The sequence below is a fragment of the Corvus brachyrhynchos genome, unplaced genomic scaffold, assembly GCF_000691975.1.
Source record: "Corvus brachyrhynchos isolate BGI_N302 unplaced genomic scaffold, ASM69197v1 scaffold80, whole genome shotgun sequence".
NCBI classification, from domain to species: Eukaryota; Metazoa; Chordata; class Aves; order Passeriformes; family Corvidae; genus Corvus; species Corvus brachyrhynchos.
Genome location: NW_008236769.1, coordinates 7,626,140 through 7,644,625, shown reverse-complemented (window position 1 = coordinate 7,644,625; position 18,486 = coordinate 7,626,140). Strand labels below are relative to the sequence as shown.

General features: G+C 37.2%; 1 protein-coding gene across 9 annotated transcripts in view; it reads left to right on the top strand.

Annotated features, from left to right (window-relative positions):
* EVC2 (EvC ciliary complex subunit 2) overlaps positions 1–18,486 on the top strand; it is a 71,845-nt gene that overhangs the window by 40,111 nt on the left and 13,248 nt on the right. For 5 of the 9 annotated variants that reach the window (XM_017727635.1, XM_017727629.1, XM_017727630.1 and 2 more), the window contains 4 exons: positions 6,180–6,339; positions 7,617–8,077; positions 11,040–11,244; positions 12,539–12,661. In XM_017727635.1, the coding sequence (XP_017583124.1) occupies positions 6,180–6,339; positions 7,617–8,077; positions 11,040–11,244; positions 12,539–12,661 (949 nt within the window). The remainder of the gene's footprint in view (positions 1–6,179; positions 6,340–7,616; positions 8,078–11,039; positions 11,245–12,538; positions 12,662–18,486) is intronic. The other 4 variants (XM_017727636.1, XM_017727632.1, XM_017727634.1 and 1 more) reach the window with 3 other exon arrangements.

Genomic DNA, 18,486 nt, shown 5'->3' with positions numbered 1-18,486 from the left:
AGGCAACAGACTTTTCAAAAGCCTTTTTTTCTGTGTTACCTAGCAGGAGAGTTGCATTAAAATGTTATCTGTTAGTTAATTCTCAGAAAATATTTTGTAACTGATTGACTTTGTTAGTTAAATCCCAGCAGATGCTGAGGTTTTGTTATCTATATCCACTTTGTACAGGACAGAGATGAGTTGCTGGAAACGTATGTAGTACTTGTTTGTAATTCTGATTTCACTGGGAACCAGACTCATATAAGATTCTCAATGTCTTTATACATCCATTATTTGTGTAAATAGTCATCCGTCATGTGAAAACTCATACCAGAGTCCATTGCAACGTGTACCAGTTAAGACCATTTGTCTACGTTCATTATGCATGAATATCTGGATTTAACAGAAAAGAACAATTTTGATTCACTTGTGATTGAATATGTTTGAGGAGCTGGATGTACAGTTTCTCTTTTCAAGCTGAAAATCATGAATATTTTCTAAAAAAAGTAGATCAATTTTTATAAATAATGTAGCTGCAGAGGATTTTGACTAGCAGAGAATACACCTGTTGCAGGGAATTAGAAAGTAAAGGTCAAGGCAAGTAAAAAGTAGACCTGGAAATGGACTGCTGTAACACCTGTTATAATACATGTAATTTATTTGGGATATCATACCAGACCCTGGCTGATTGAGTACTCTGTGATAGGATACTCAGAATCAAGGTGGACAGGTAGAAATGGTGACTTAGCAGACACACAGAGACGTAGTTATTTAAAATTGCATGGCTGTGAGGAGCACTGAGAGAGACATCGTGCTGCTATCAGAGAACTGTGTTAGTTCAGCATATGGAGAGATTACTGAGGAGCCTGCCAGGGCAGCAGAATACGTCAGTGGACAGGAAAACGTGTACAGGAAAACAAACTAGTATTGCTGCTGTTGGTCCTGTGCATGCAGCTTTATTTGTATATTTGAGGTGTCAGTCATTGATGTCAGTCTGACAATATGTGAAATGTGCATTAAGAGAACAAGATGAACATTGATCTTTATGGTGTGTTTTTTCTTTCATAATGTTAAATTGATTTAAATGTAATTTAACATTAGGAAGCAGGAAGTCTGTTAAAAGCTACCAAAGATTGCATCTGTTGATGTGACAAAATAATTTATCTGGGTTTTTTGGTATCTTTTCCTTGCTTTTCTTTTTGATTGTCCTGTGTGCTGCCTCACTGGAATCATACCCTAAGTTTAGCTTGAATCACCCTGAGTTTAGCTTCGAGATTCATTGGTTGGAGAGAGCTTCTTCCAGTAGGCTTGCACTGCTTTGCTAAGGTCTACGACTGTGTGGCTCAAAGACAAACATGTCCTGGAATAGGAAATATAATTCAGACACGTCTTTCACAGAGAGTTCCCTTCCATCAGTTCATTCCTCTTTTTGGAACTGTATTATGAGAAAGTCTGAGATGTTTTCACAGATGATGTAGTTATGTGAAAAGCCTTTGTGAGAACCTCACTGTGTGACCATTGCAGTGAACAACTGGGACTTCTCAAGCTAGAAAAAGTGGTTTCACCCATTGCTTAATTCCTGTTATTTCACCTAACAGTCACAAAACAAATCAACTATGAAACAGAGAGGAAAGGCACAGTATTAGTTAATCCAAGACCTCTGGGATCTCATCCCCAAAAAATGTATTAAAAACCTTCCAAAACCCCCCAAACTACCCAGAAACTTCCAGAAGCAGCAAGCAATATTACCAAGATGAAAAAATAATTTTTCTACCACTCTCCTATTAAACTTTCAGAGTATGCAGTGGTTGGTTGTCTGTGGACAAAGGATACATGTCAATAGTTGGAGATACCATTTGTAGAGAGGCAATCCCATTTGGCTTCCTGGGCCTAGAACTAGTTATTTTCTTGTAACTTCCCACACCTGCTGCAGCAGTATTTCCTCTCAGACAAATGTTGGCCAAACTCTTATAATTCATTCTTTTGGTGTTGTGATCATAAAACTCCAGAATGTAGTATTTCAGTTTATTTGCTAGTGTTTTATTTTCACCAGGCAAACTGAAATATCCCAGTATAACTCATGAAAAATTCATAATTACGTAACATAGGCTTGTATTTCAGTTTCTAATTAGAAAGTGATTTTGGGAATGTTTACAAATTAGAGCATTAAAATTTGAGCAGCAAGAGAAGTCTGGTCTGAATGACTAGTACTTTAAATTTGTATCCATAGTATCCTTGTTTTTCACTTTGTCATTGAATCTGCTTGTCTAAATATAGATAGGGGTCTGTCTTAATCTATTTTGTCCAGCTTTATAATAGAGTGCCTTAAACTTACTGTTATAAATGGAATTTTAAAATGCAGAACTTTGCATGGAGAAGAGAGAAAAGATAGATGCAGTGATAAACCAGCAGATAGATATTGAGGGGAGAAATATTTTTAAAATGGAGCTTAATAGTATGTTTAAAATTTATCAGATAGCAAGGCAATTTCAAATTAACAAGAAAAGGATTCTGTGTGGCCAGAAATGAATGTTATAAAAAGAAAAATAACCCCAAACCAATTCTAGGGAGGGCTGTGAACATTTTAAATGAAATAGAGCAGCCAGAGTTTTCAAGTTGGGTTTTCTAAATACAGTATTTAAATAAAATGTGCCATTTGCAAGTACTAGTTTTTGATTACTCAGTGGCTTTCAAAAATCAAGCCTGGACTTCAGTGCCAAAAGGCAGGAAAGAAGATTTTGAAATATAATCTGTAATCCTGGATCTGAGGGACGTCTACATAGGCTCTTTATGATTTTTCTTGAAGAATAGTGGGCAAAAGGGCAGTACTTGAGGCAGTGTTTATCCTGGGTTGTTCTTGCTATCAACAGAGGTGCAGGGTTCTTGATGTTTTTAAACTATGGCATCTGTAACATGTTGCGTTATTCTTTTGCCAGTATCTTCTTGTTCACAAGAAATTTGCTTTTTCTTCAGTCTCTTAAAAATTGAATCCAGTTCTTGTGACTCACTAGGTAAAAACAATTTCAAGCTTCTTTATAAATTTCTCCCAAAATTTAAATTTTTGTAAGACCTAAAGAATTTCCTGTGTATTGTGTTTGTAAAGTGGTCAAAAGACTCTCAAAAGATTGAAACAAGCACCCTGTGCTGGTCTCGTTCTTCTCAATAATCACCATTTATATGGACCTTGTCCATAGAAAGTGATTTTCCAGCGGTGTCTTGGCTGGACATTTCTGCAAGTCGGTGTTGGAAAGTGAATGCCTCAAGCAGCAATGCATCAGTATGAAGTTTTCTAATAATCTCTTAAAACCTTTTCTGCTTGTAGTGCAGGGAGGGCACTTATTGCTCTGAATTTTTATTATTATTACATGAATTCTGATCTGGGTACTGGCAAGATGCCACTTCAGCAGGTGAAATCCTGATGTGGCTGGAGTAGCGCGGGCAGAGTCATGCAAGTTCTCTCTGTGTAGTTTCTGTATAGTGATGTGATTCAGCCTCCATGTACATTCAGGCCTGTACAACTTTTCTGCTTCATATCTATCTCCCTTTTGCTTTAGTGATGCTCCCATGCCTTCTCTAGCTTTCATGAAGCAATTTTCCTTTGCTGGGGTCGAGCATCCCTTCTCTGTAACATCAACTACAAAGTCCTACTTTTTACTTTCATGCCCTCACTCTGTATTTGCTCCTTAATTGGTTGGCTTTCGTTCATTACAGAGAAGTCAAGATCTCTCTCTGATTGACCTGTGATACTGCTGCTGTTGGCTACACACTGCACCTCTGTACCTTCCTTGGTGCTCACTGCCTTTGGGAGGATCTCCCTTTAAACATCCGTGTCATTACCACAGTATTGTCCTTCATTAAAATTCTCGTTGTTCAAAGATATGTGCCTGTACATTTCTTCAGTGATTAAATGTCTGGTATGCTGATACCAGGCAGTTTATCATACAGTCTATACTGTCTTAGTACCTTTCTCTTCTCCTTTTGTTTTGCATTTCTGTTCAGAGTCCTTTGAGACCAGGACATATTTTATTCCTAATACTACAATTGTTTTTATATTGTATTTATATTAAACAAGAAATGAAGGTGTCTTGCCAGGGTTGAGCCTTTCAGGAATTACCATAACACTGATTAATATAAGTTGGCTCATAAACTGACATAGGCTTCTGTGGTGGGATACTGCATCACCTACAGTTTTAGCTGTGGACGTAGTCTATGTAAAGATGATCTCTAAGTAAATCAAATCAAATCAACGGAAATAATGTAGACCCTTTTTTTTTAATCCTAAAAATAGGTAGCTATGTATCATCTTCCTATCATTCTATGTTGCGTCACTTTCTTTAAACTTCCATTTGCTGTGTGGTTCCAGCACATCTGTCTTTTTCTATTGCAGACTCTTTTCACTGCTCTGGACAGGGATTTTAATTGGATGCAGCAAGCCTGGGTTTATTTCCTCAGTACAAGAAAGGATTAAGGTGTTAAATATAATATCTTGGTTATTATCTTTCCTCACTTTCTCACCATAATTAATTACCTTTATTCACATATCTTTTGCCTTGGGTTCAGTCAAAAAGGAGGGGCAGGACTTAAAAGTTACCAAATATGGGCTAGAAACTTGTGCTGTTGGGGAGTTTTTTGACATAACACTGAATTTTAACACTGATTAGTTTCAAGGCAGAAATTACTTGGCCAAGAATGACGCTTGGTGGATTACTCTCAATATACTGAGAGGTAGTTTAATCCTCTTTGCAGATTAAAGAAATGCAATAGATAGACTTTGAAAAAGCTCTGCAAAAGGAGGATCTCTTTTATTGACATAACTGTGATAAAGCACATCTCAGTTTCTATCCAGCACATGCATTGTATAGGGGATGATGTTTCATGGCTTGCACAGATAGTTGTGGATGTTTGAGATGGAGAGGTGTGAATTACGGGATCTGGCCAACATGGTTACTGTGCTGTGACTGCAAACAAGCTAATATGGTAATCTGGTTTATTTTAGCTCTTATTTTGAGGATTTTGATTGGAATTAAGTTGTCACAGTATCAATAAATCTTAATAAACCAAAATGAGATTCTCCTTTCTGGAGAAGGGCTTGCTTACCATATTTAACTGCTACTTTAATTTAAGAATTGGGCCAGGTATCACATTGTAAAGGAGCCTTGAAAGCCCTGGATTCATCTGAGTCCCGGCTCTGTGTGTAATGTTCATGTCTTTGAAAAAAGGGGGACTGCATAAGTAAACTAGAAGGTATCTGGATGACATCCAGGTTCAGGTCAGGAATTGGAGCTTTCAATTCGAAGTTTCATGTTGACCTTTTCAACACCACATTTTTAAGTCCACTGTGTTTAATATAACTCATGAATGTCCAACAGCCTGGTCTGAATTAAGATGTTCTTTTATTCTTCTTTTGAATAAGAAAGATTTGGGGAACTTGTAGTGTAAATGTAATAGCAGGTAAGTTCTGAAATTCAATATAAATTTGTGGAGAGAGAGATCTTTTTAACTGTTGCCAGGGCTCTTTAGATCTTTTTTTCCCTGACATGAAATTGTGTAGCAACAGGAGGTAGACCATAGTCTTGAACTTCCATTTGAGAGCACCGTGGGCTTATGCCCAGCAATTTGCTGTTTCTGATAACTGAGGTTTGCTATTGTTTTGAAATTTTTATAATTCTTCTGGTATAAATTTACTAGGCAGTCTGAATATAAATATTTTGTAGATATGATTGCTTTGTCTATTAAAAATAATTTTTTGTTCTTTTTACTTGATTACATTCTTTAAAGAGAAATTTTTTTTAATGACAAGGAGTTGTAAAAGACATATAAAATTGCATTCCAGGGACATTAAATGGAAAAATAAAATATGCATAATATATAAGGTTTTAAATGTCTCATTTGAATATCACTTATGTTACAAACTGATATGTAATTGGTTTGCCACTTGCCCTTCCTTCCTTCCATCCTTCCATCCTTCTTCCTGTTTCTTTTTCATACACCTTCACAAACTGCCTCAATTCTGTGCTCATCTCTGAGATTGTCCTTCTATTATCCCCTTCCTTGTTTGATTCTCCCAGGCGTCACTGCGTAAGAAACTAAGATCATTCTGTGTGTCTATTTTGCTGAGCCTTTTTATGGTACTAATTGCCTCAGATACCCTTTCGCACTTAAGAATTTGGGATAACAGGCTTCAAACACTGTTATTACAGAGCAGGTCATCTACCTGAAAGTCATTTGGGAATGCTGCTGGACCGAGCCGAAACTGAAATTAATTTTGTTAAACAGAAATTTGATCATGATTTAAAACAAGAAAAGCAGAAGCTTTGCCAGAAACTCATTACCAAGCGAAGGCAGGAAATGCTGCAAACGGTAATTATTTTCAGTGTATTTATTTTCAAAGGGCTTATCATAAATTAGAAATTGAATTAATTGAAGAATAAAATGTAGTTCTTACAACAGGGGTCAACACTGCCAGGAGCATGGTTGAAAATAAGTGTCAGTTGGTTTTAGCTGTGTACCACCATGTTCTGTATTAGTCATGCAGTAATTTATAGCTTTTGTTTTAGAAAAACCTGCAAGAAATAACTTAACTTCAACTTAGCTGGAGAAACTTCTAAAGCCCCTCTGCTTAGTGTACCATGTCCAAGGGGGTCATGACAAGTCTCTGTAACATGCAGACAGGCAAAAGCCAGCTCAGGTTCAGGAGTTGGTGAGGGAGATGGCTCAGGTGACAGTCACCATTTTCTGTGGGTTTCCTGGCTATGTGTGACCTGAGTGAACTTCAACAGCACAGTTAAAATTCAGCTACAAACCAAAACTATGTAAAAGATGCTCTGCCTATGGTTGCTTGTGGTAGAACTCATGTCACCTCATCTCAGCCGTCTAAAAATCAAAGGTAACTCTAAAAGATACAAGTCATGTCATAATGTAAGATGACCTGCAGGTGTTCTGAAAGGGAGTTGTCATCCAAAGGTATACTTCAAAGTTACATTTCTGTGCCTAAAAGATGTAGAAAAAACTATCTTGGATTATGTGGTAGTTCTTTTAGATGACTCAAGTTAGGTGAGGTTGAGCTTACCTTTTGCAAGATGTGTTTCAGTGCTTTGTGCTCTTTAACAGATACCAGTGTGAGCATGGACAGCAGGCCTGGTAATGGTGATGTCATTTGTTACGTTTATTCTCTGTGTAGGTAGCTTTGGTTTAACTTTCCAATGAAATTGCAAGATGGGGAAAATAAAAAATAACCCCAAACTTATTTTTTCCCTCATTTTTAAAAATTCTTTTCCTTCTTTGCTGTTTGATCCAGATTGACTTCTGGAATGCTGCCAGATCACTGAAGTTCAGCTAGCTGAGATTATATCAAACCACATGATCATGCATGTGTTTAGGTGTTATCTCTTCTATCTAGCAACAGTCCATATTATCACAGCCTTTGTATCTAACAATAGTCTGAGTTATCACCTAGGTGCTCATAAAGCCAATCTGTTGAGGGCTGGGTAAGCCTCTGGACACTGAAAAGCAGTTTCAAGAACGTGGAAAAGCAAAAGCATGAAATTTTATATTGCTATGAAATCCATACTTAAGGAGCTAGAATTTGAGATGTTCCTTTTTCTTAACTTTGTTCCTCCTTTTGGTAAATGAATCAGCAGAAAGAGCATCAGAAGGAGCAGCTGTCACTTGGAGACCCCTTCAAAACTACTAATGAGATCTCTCACTACCTGAGACACTGGAAAAATCTTCTAAGTGATCACACCATTGAATTTGAAGAACTTACTGAAAAGCTTGACAATGAGGCCAGTGAAGAGCTGAAAGAGCTTCTATTTAACGTAACGGAGAAAGCCATTGAAGAGCTTAAACGTGTTCAGTGTGGAGTGTTTGTGCAAGAACTAGTCAAGCTCAGTGTGCCAAAATTGTTCCTGCTAGAAGCTGTGGAGGAGCACAAAAAAGAGATGGTTGTTAAACGTGGACAGCTTGAAAGGGAAGAACATGAAAAGAGCGTGGCTGCTGAAGAGCTGCTTCAGCTCACCAGGCAGAAGCTAAGCCAAGAGCTGGAAACAGGCATTTCAGAACAAAAAAAAACCAGGAGCTGGGAACAGTCAATATTCATGCAAGTATCTTTCTGTACTCTTTTCTTAGTTACTATTGCAAATAGAAGAGAATTAGGAGTTTTCACACCTGTCCAGTTGTAATTCCTAGTGATCAGTTCTCTGCTGGGCACTTAGAAATTGGTATTTTTTTTCCAAGCGCTCAACCCATGTGGCACCAGTGGGTGAGCACTGCAGTGGAAATCCCAGGAAACACAGTCTTGAAGCTAAAAACGTGGAATGAAGGCTTTATATTTCCATTCATTCCATGGGAGGTATCCCTTACACATCTTTCATTGTTATTCATTGTCTGTCTTTCGAGGTCCCACAGTTTGGAAATGCCAGTTAGTACGTCAGACCTAATTGGCCCCAAGTCCAAGTTCAAAATATTCCTTCTAGCCACAAGTCAAACCTTACTCACCAGGTTTGTTTTAAGCTTTGTCCCAGTATTTCTACATAGTCCCTAATTACACAGTGCCGTATCCTGCCTGTCCAGCTCATGTCTCCATGCATCAGACTCAGCTGCTCTGGCCTGCTGACAGAGTGCCCCTGGCACCAAGCCCTGAGCCAGACAGGCACCATGGCACAGGCAGTGCTGCAGAGAGGAGTTCTGGCTGCTGGAAGTGTTTTGGCCATTGCTGCCTGCTGCAGTGTGACCCTGGGGAGGTGGGAAAGCAGGTGGTGGCCTTGCCTCAGTTGGGAGACTTTGCACAGGGAGAGCCCATGGCTGTGGCCAGGAGTGGTTGTGCCTCTCAGAGTGGGCAGCAAGGTCCCTGAGAGATCAGGGAATGTTCCTTAGCATTTGTTCTTAGCTTTCAAGTACATTTATGTCTGGTTGTTAGATTGCCTGAATATTTGCACTACTACATTTCCTATACAATGTCTATTTAATAAGAGACATTGTTAGAGACATGGGAACATGAAAAAATAAAATTGCAGCTTTAGGGGAAGCAACTGGAACAGGCAAACCTATAATAAGCTGTGTGGCTCTGAAGAAAATGTACCAGGCATAAGAGATTGAACAGGGAGGGGGAAAAAAAAAGACACTGGTAAAAGTTTCTCCTTCATACCTCTTCTTTAAAGCAAAATAGATTTGTATGGGCAGTTCTATCCAGGCAGAATCTTTGTAAGTTTTCCTGCCGCATATTGTAAAACCATGTAAAAGGAATATAAACTTTATCCATTACATTGGCTTTGTTAAAAAAAGAATTACATTTTTTCCTATTGTTTTGGTTCTCATTTCAAGGGCTTTGTATTTTATTCAACATTTTAGATACTTTCCTATGTTCCTTTCGTTTATATGTATCTTCTAGCTTGTCTTACTATCTCTTGTTTACATTGCCGAGAGCAGACCTGCAGGAGTATGGAAGTAGATTGTATGACCCAGCAGGACTTTCCTGGTTCTAACTTAGAATCCCATAATAATTGTGTTCCAACCTGGAGTGTGCCTGTCATATTTGTTAGATGCTATCTTTATTTGAAGCAACAGTAAGCTGTTTGAGTTTTTTTTCAGTAAATTTCGGGAAAATATATACAAAAAAATGCAGCAACAAGTGTCCTTCAAAAGCCCCTTAAAATTTGTCACTGTCTTCTTTCAGTCCACTGTCTGTCAGTTATGGTATTTTGATGACAGATGCCAGCTCCCATGTTTATGTTCTCATCTGCTATCTAGTTTTCACAAAGAATTATTTTGAATGTTAGCTTTTCATTTTTGTTGCTTATCAAAGAGACCATGGGTTAGTCCAAAATGTTTATGAAGATTGTTAATGCCTAAAGTCCTTTTTAAATATAGACATGGCAAAACTCTATTTGCTGTATTTTATTTTGTATCTCTGTCTATATATCTATATACATGGATTTCTACAATGGATTTTCTTTCATGAGTCTAAGACAAGATAACAAATGGTTAAGTATACTATAAATGATCATTTGGAGTAGCCTTGTCTTAAAATAAGTAATTCTTTGAAGGGAAAAACCTCATGCATTAAAAATGTATTAATTAAGGATCTAACTGTTCTTTGCTGAATCACTGGAAAGAAAAAAGGATTTCTAAACTCAATGATTTGATGAGGTAGTATAGGCCTGTTATATATTGAATAAAAGTATCAGTACTAATGAAACATGGAGTACAATATATTTTTCAATGAAAACTACTCTTTAAAAAACATGCTGTTTGTGTTTTAAATGGAAACAATTTTTTGTGGAATAAAGGAAATTTCCAAACAAATTAAAGTATGCTATTTTTTATGAAATATTCTTAAGGAAATAAGATAAAGCAAGAAGATAAATGTAGCCTAAGGTTAATCAGAACTGAGCATGCTTTATTTTCAAGTCAACTTCAGCTTGACCTTTGATCAGTTCATTAGAGATCTGTGTTTAGAATCTTACTTCTTTATACTTCTATAAAATGGAAACTTTGAGTAATTCAAATTAGTCTTAAAACATATTGTGCTGTTCAGACTGCAAAGAGCCTTTTTACAAACAACAGCTGGAACCCTTGTGACTTGTTGATGGAAGGGATGACATATGTGTTCATAATAGAGACTTTTATTTTATTTTTTCCTTCTCAGTAGCTGTGACTGCTGAGGGCTGAGAAACAGCACGGGGAGGCTTTATGGGAAGCTTTTATCTTGATTTCAGCTGAAGTTCAGGGATTGTATTGTCTGAAGAGGTGGAAGGACTCTATGCATAGGAAATGTGCGAAAAATATTAATTTATTTTTGAAATATTCAAATGCTGTTTTCCTTTGAAAATGAAGTTTTACAGTCCAGGAAGCTCTGTATGCAGAATTTAAGGTATCCTCAAGGGTATTTTATACATGCTGAGGAGTTCATTGCTGTGTGTGAAATCACTAACTGATACATGAAATAGACCAAAAAAGGATAATCTCTGCTAAAGTAAAGTATTTGTGTTCATGTCTCTTATATTTTATGCATTATTGCCTAAATCATTGAACAGCAAATGGCTCTTGGTTTTTTTTAACAGGCAGCTTCTAAGTTTACCCCTCTCGCTCTCAGAAGAGGAGTTGCTTAGAATGAGGCAAGAGTTGCACTGCTGCTTCTCTCAGGTGGACAGCAGCTTGGCTTGGCCCAAGATAAGAGCAAGAACCCTGCTTCAGGCTTTTGAGGTGGAGCAGAAGGACACCGAGGTGCTGAAGGTTGAGCAGAATTTAGCAATGACCTGCAAACAGGTGGGAACAGCGTGGGATCAGTGTGGGGATGTGGAAGGGCTTCCTGGGTGTACCTGTGGCTGCTGGCATTGGCTGCAGATCTGGGTCCATAGCTTCTCCATAGGTGTGGCAGCACTTTTCCTGCCTGCATGGACCAGTGGACTTAAAGATAGTTGGGCAGCAGTTGGATAAATAGGTTTTTTTTCACATATACCTGCGTATTTCTGCTGCTTTAGTGAAAGTTTTGGGAGTTTCTGGAAAAGAATCTTCTACATTGTTTTGTCTGTTTAGGAAAGTAAAGCTCCTGAACTAGATGGCCTTTCTTGGCAAGAAATTGGGCATGATTTCTGTTTCTTGTTTTCAAAAGATTGAAGTGTATGCCGACAGTTGGGGGTTTTTTCCCCACGTCTAAATACGTAGAAGATGAGGCATACTCAAAGTTAGAAGAGTATTTCCAACGAGGAGTCTATCTGCCTATCAAATCTAGCACTAATTAAAGAACCCTGTGAGAGGTGTTTAATTCCTTCAGTAAAGTGCAAAAGCTATGGAATCATAAATGGTTTTCAGTTCTTATAAGGTAGCGGGGCAAAAAGCATTCCCTGTATTAATTGTATCTGATACTTTCTTTAAAGGAGAACTTGCCCTTGCTTTGTTTTGGTTCAGTTATACTTTCTCAACATGTAAACTACCTTGGGTTAATTGTGCTAGGAGTTAGCCTAGTTCAAAGCCTTAATAGTTTCTAAAATACTAAAGGAGGGAAATGACTTTGCAAAACCTTACAGTTGAACAGATGTTATCATTTCCCCAAGAGTACATATACTTAGTTGGTATTCTTGTAAAGAAATGGAAAGGTCAAGAATAATTTGATTACATGGAACGGTGACTCTTAATATTATCATGGTTCATTTGTGATTCATAGACTGTGTGTTGAAAACAATGTAGATCTTAAATTAATATTCTTTGTTCATTTTCAGCTGTGCCGAGGAGACAACTTATCAGTTAAAATCTTCTCTTATTATCACTACTAAAGCTTGTTTAAAATCAAATGTATATGCTACCAGTTTTCATGAAAAGGATGAATATATAATTCTACTTGAAATAAATTTTTAAAAAAATTCTAACTTTGAATGTCCGAAAGGAATCTTCTGAGTGAATAGGCAGCACCTTCATTTCAGAAATACTTTCTCAGTGAAAGTCATATTTGCCAAGTGTTTCATTATTTGATGGATGTGCCAATAATAGCAAGTAATAATCCTAACACTAGCATCCTCATATACCTCTTACAAATAAAGCATTTTTGCTCATCTTGTTACAGCAGCATTCTAAAATGGGAAAAACAGGATCCAGGAATAGAAATAAGTTAGATATTCTGAAGAAATCTTTACAGGAAAAAATTTTAATTTATGAAGACTCAGTGAAAGGTGAAAATTTAAATAGGGTAAGTACAAACTTTTCTGGACTGAGGTCAAAACCTAGATCTCCAGTAATTAAAGAATGACAGTCTTCTATCAGTGTGAATAAGAACCAGATAAAAAAAGGTGTGAGGTATAGTGTCATGATGCATCTCCCTACTCTTGCCTGATTTTATCAAGATGTATTTCAAGCTGAATAGTTTTTGCTTTGTTTTAATTTTTGCATATTAGTTACAGAACTGATTTAATGTCTCACCCCTTTTTCTTCCAATGGTTCTGGGGCTTGGTGTGTGCAAGATTGCAAGACTCCCCTAGATCCTGTGGTTTTCTAGAAAGACTTTCAAAACATGGAAGGTACTTCAATGCATGCTTTAGCTGAGCAGCATTTAGTTCTTGGACATCTGCTAATGCTGCTGAAAACCCAAAAATGGATTCTTAGATCCAAAAACTTTTTGGGGAGGGTCTGAGTTTATTTGTACAGAGCTAACTGAAAGGAAGTCTTGATTCTGGTGGGTTTTAAAGACACACAGCCCCAGTCTAAAATTAATTCTCGAGAAATGAGTGGGGCTGATCTTAATACAGGATTTTGAAGGCTTTTTACTTCTCTGCCAGCAGATGTTCCAAGTGATCTTTCACATGTGTACAATATGGGTAATAAAAGTTTTGTATGTCAGAGGGACATTGCAATGATAAGTTTGTTAGACAGAGGTGGTGCACAGCTGTAAGAACTACACAGAACAAGCAGGTGTCATTGGTAATTAAAATTGGTAGATGAAAAAATAGTTTCAAAAGCTATTACAATATCACTTTTAGTACCAATTTGGACAAAAAACTATTTTTATACCTCTTTCTTATGCTTTTGATACCTGTATCCTGAAAAATGAAAAATACTGGGTCAACATGTTAATTCAGAAATAATTTCACTTTTATGTGAGAGCAACGCATTTTTTGTATTGGTTGCAGATGATAAAAGCAAATGTACATCTAGTCTAGCACCCAGTCTTTGAAAGTGAGAGCAGGTGCTTGGGCAGGACTGCAACAAGAAGGCAAGGATGTTCTAGCACTCTTCACTAGTTCAGTAACTATGGCCCAGGAATGCGCTAATCCTCTAATGGAGGCATTTAAATTTTGACTTCAATACCTGATGCCTTGATCCTCAAAATTTACGGGGTTTGGTACTGGTACTTGAAAGTAGATGAGATTATGGGCTAAGCTCTAGAGTTAAAAAGTACTGAATACTTGTTTGGTGTAATACTGCCTTACATTTCTATTAGAATCTTGTTTTAACATTGGAAAGTTAGCTTCTCTAAGCCTCATTGTTCCAGTTTTATATGCACCATCTGGCATACCTGTTGTTGTTCTAATTGTATGGCTGGTTTCAGAGCTGGAAAGAGTCAGAAAGAAACTCATGTGGCTAGGGGTAGATAGTAATACCAGTTGAGTAATGCAGCATTTTGTTTGTTTAAGGGGAGTTAATTTACTGTATAATGTTGAAGGTGTTTCACCACCCCCATTGTAAAATACTGTGAAATATTTCTTCCTATTTTAAAATATTTGATATTAATTTAAAATACATCATAATAAATATGTTTTAAAAAAGGTTAAATGTTTCTAACAGTTGTAAAATATTGCTTCCTTATATTTAGTCTTAAATCTACCCTCTTATAGTTTAAAACAATTGCAGCAGGACCTGCTAAGTGGTTTATTCCCATCTTTCCCCCTTAAATATTGAAAGGCTGCAGTAAAGTGTCCTCTGACCCTTTTCTTCTCCAGGCTGAACAACCCCAACTCTCTCAGCCTTTCTTCAGGAGAGATGTTCTGTCCCTTGTATTTTGGGCATGTTTAATGTAAGGCTTTCATACCTAGTAATATGCAAATACTATCTATTTTTATCCATAAGTGTTAGGATTCATGGAATATACTGAGCATGTTGTATAGATCCCATGCTATTTCTGTGTGTTTCTGTCATCAGTGGCATCTCTTTTGCCTTTGAATTCAGCCACAATTAAGATACACTTTCTTGGGCCTCCTTATAAGTGAACTTGAGTTCTCAAACTGCATTTCCATCCTCCTTCATTATTCATTTTAATAGGTTCAAACTTACAATAAAGGTGATAACTCATTTACTCATTCATCTATTCATTATTCGTTCATCCATCCCCAGATTTCATATATGTATAATTAATTTAAAGCTCTTGTGTCTGGAACTGAGCCTCCTGTGAAGAAGCAAACTGTGCATTCAGTTGTGTGCAAACACCTGTCAAACATTCCTATGTAATTTTTTAAATCTATATTTTTAAAGTTTTATAACACATCCTGGTTCTAAACCACAAGGGCAGACTTCAAGTATTACTTAATAATTTTGTGGCATATAAAGCTAGTAATAGTATTTATTTTCTCCTTTCTTGAGATATTGTTGAAGATGTGTATTCTGGCAGGCAGTGTCTTAGACCTGTAAATAAAAGCTGGAAGAAAAGGATGATTCTTCAGTGTGTGCATGTTGTCATAACTCATTCTTTCTAGTAGTGTTGCAATAATTTCTGTTAGTTAAGAAGCTGCTGTCATGCACTGAATAGGGAGCATCCCATATGCTCTGCAGCATTAGTCCTTTTGAAAATGGACCTGTTTACTCCTAGTCAGGTAAGTCTGCTTGATTATTTTTTTCACATTCCTTGGATAGGTACTATTGTAATGAAAATCATAAATTATTTAGTCTCTGGCAGACAAAACTTTGGCTGTTATCATCCATCATTTTCCAGCTTTTAAGTAAACTCAAAACTCAGTGTAGCCCAAGTTTTGAAAGATGACTTGTGGAGTTAGTTGTCCAGCCTGGTCCATTTCTGACATGTATTACCCTGTACAGTGATCCTGTAGCAGTGAATCTCCCTTAACACCTTGCTAGACAGCAGCTGTTGGCAGCAAAGTATTGCTGGTTGCGTTGGATATAAACTCCTTGCCTTTCTTTAGAATCTGTTTTTTCTGGTATTTGGTAACATGTCTGTTTAACTGTTAAGGACTCACTTCCATGCCATCCTCTCTTTAAGAATCGCCTAGTAGTGCAGCAACTTCCACCACTGAAAAGAGGAGTGAGGGCAAGTCAGTGGGAATTTCACAAGGGAGACCTTAAAATTGGACAGTGGGACAGTATATCTCTGAAAATTGCTAAATGTTTTAGTAACACTGTCTTGTGTCGCAGTGGTCAGTCATATAACATTTAATTCAGTGTGCCTTTCAGAGGAAAAAACTTGAGTCTTACTTGACAGATGAGTCCTGTGCCCAGGCTTTTGAAGAAAGATTGTTATTTTTTATGTTTTAAATATGTGCCTCACCAAGAAAACTGAGTTAGGGTGGGATTTTTTGTCTTGTGCAATCTGTATCAAAGTTGTGACTTGTAGGATGTTCTGTGGGATTTTTTGTCTTTCATTTCAAATACCTGTGAACTGCTGGGCTGTGAGCTTTAGTGGAAGATGCTAAAGCTACTTGCTTTTCAGCATAAAGCACTTCGTAGAAATTGAAAAGCTTCAAATTCACTTTAATAGATTTCTTGCAAAGAACATAGAAGATACATATATTAAACTATTATTATTGTTGACTTTTTTCCTACAAAAAACTGAAACATAGAAACAAGTAATAGGTATTTCTGGATCTATCCTAGGGTAAATGTCATCTTCTTTCTTTTGAGCAAATACTGCAAGACAGCTCAGCTCTTGTTCTGTAAATTCCCGATTTTGACTATCTCTTGCTTCACTATAAATATCTGCCTCCTGTGTTCCAAAATAAGAGCTTAGTTTTTATCATTTTGGTCACCATAATGCCAGTGCAATGTCTGAGTTAATTCTCCTTGTAACCCAAATATGCCATATGCTTATTTGTAACCCATATGCTTGCTTATTTTGGTGTCACTCACCTGCATTATTCCAGATTGATTTGTTAGATTAACAGTAATGTTGAGAGACAGTATCTGTCTTTTAAGATGGAGATTTTTTACAAGTATCAAGAAAATAAATCTGCCTCCAGTTTGTGTCTGTAGGATGATTTCTTATTCTTGACTTGTTACTGGCTTAATTCAAATTAGTAGGAAAGATTTCCTGAAGGTAATCTACCTCTTGCGTTCAAAGACATTCCAGATGATTCGGTGGAGCCTTTGGAGAGTATCACATGAGCAAGAGCATATCGCAGGCGTATTTGGTTCCAAATCACATTTTACATTTACCCCTCTCTACTGGATAATAGAATTTGTATGATACACAGCCAGCCACTCTTAGCACTCTTATCAATAATATTTCCAGAGAAAATTTCTGTTCATCATATTGCGTATTTATCATCTTAGGTACCTAAAAACTAGGTGGAAGTATCCTTAAATTCTTCTTTAAAACTAATCATAAGTAGAGTCAATCATGTATAATTGTGATTAACATGAATAGGAAACTGATAAGGTTTTTCGTGTCTTTAGTACATATAATTTCAATTTGTGCGAAGATATTCTGATGGCCAAAATCAGGTTTTGTGCCAATGGGAAGTCATACAGTGTCTAAGGACTACAGTTGACCTTTCTGGTGTTTAGTTCACACCAACAGGGCAATCACTATTGGTCTTTATTATTTTCAGACTGGTAAAATGGGGGAGGTTGCATGTACAGAGGGGTACCACAGAATGCCTACTGTGTTAAGGTACTAGGCATGTACATATCCGAGTTAAATAGCCAAGCTCATCTCTGCCTGTTGTTTGAGAGAGAGGCCAAACTTGATGGGATAAATGCTTTTCCATAGAATGCAAATGTGAGTATCTGCTCTCAGAGGCCATGGTGGTAGTAAACTTGACCAAAACTTTAAGAGGTTTTGACATTCCTCCTTTGGTGACTGTGATTCTTCCATTCTGTCACAGGCAGTAGTTATTTGAGCATTGCTGTTAAAATACCTAGTACTGGAAATTTCTGAAAATGATCATTTCTGAAAATGGTTGTGGTTGGTTTGGGATTTTTTGGTGTGCTGTGAAACCTATGAGATTTGTCAGGATGAAGAAAGAATTTAGAGATGGAGTGAGGACAAACCTGGGCTCCGATACCCAGCATTGGGCATGTGGGGCAGCGGGTGATAGCAACACCAAGTAGTGGAGTCAGAGCTCTCAGGGCTTCATGTGCTTTCTCTGTCTGTGTCTTCTCTCTTAACAATCCTTTAGGCCCATATGAATAGTACAGGGAGAGAGAATAAAAACACACTGGTAATTGATTACTTTCTTTTGAAGATTCAGGTACCTAAATGTTAGATATGCAATGTAGCCATCTGTGTCTAACCTAGACATCCACTTTACATGTCAGTGGAAACCCATTTTTTAGGATATGAAACCTACTGAGAGGTACCTTTTCCTTTTCTTTGAGTGTGAAGGGAGCTTAGAGTGACAAGCTCAGATGGGAGCATCTAAAGAAGGTAATTGCAGCTGGCTGCTATACACATTGTCCCACAGAAGAATAGTCACAGTGCAGTGTCCTTGGCTGTCAGTGGTACAGTGTGGAGAGCTCATCAGTCACACTGCACTAGATTGTGTGCCTGCACATGCTGCACTTGTCTTTCACCCTTGAATAGTTTCTGTGGATGTTCCATCAAATGTGTGGCAGCAACACAGTTTCTGAGTTAAATCATTTTGATTTTATGCTGTTTGATATTGATCCAATCCAGTTTTAATCTTATTTGAAATCCATTGCCAATAGACTTTTGATTTACAGTTTCTTTTATATAAGAGGATTTTTGGTTATTTGCTCAAAGAATAGTAGGTTGAATGTCATCAGTCAGCATTAACTGACACTTGCCAACTTGAAACTAAATACAGTCTTTTTATAAGTTTCATGTTTTTT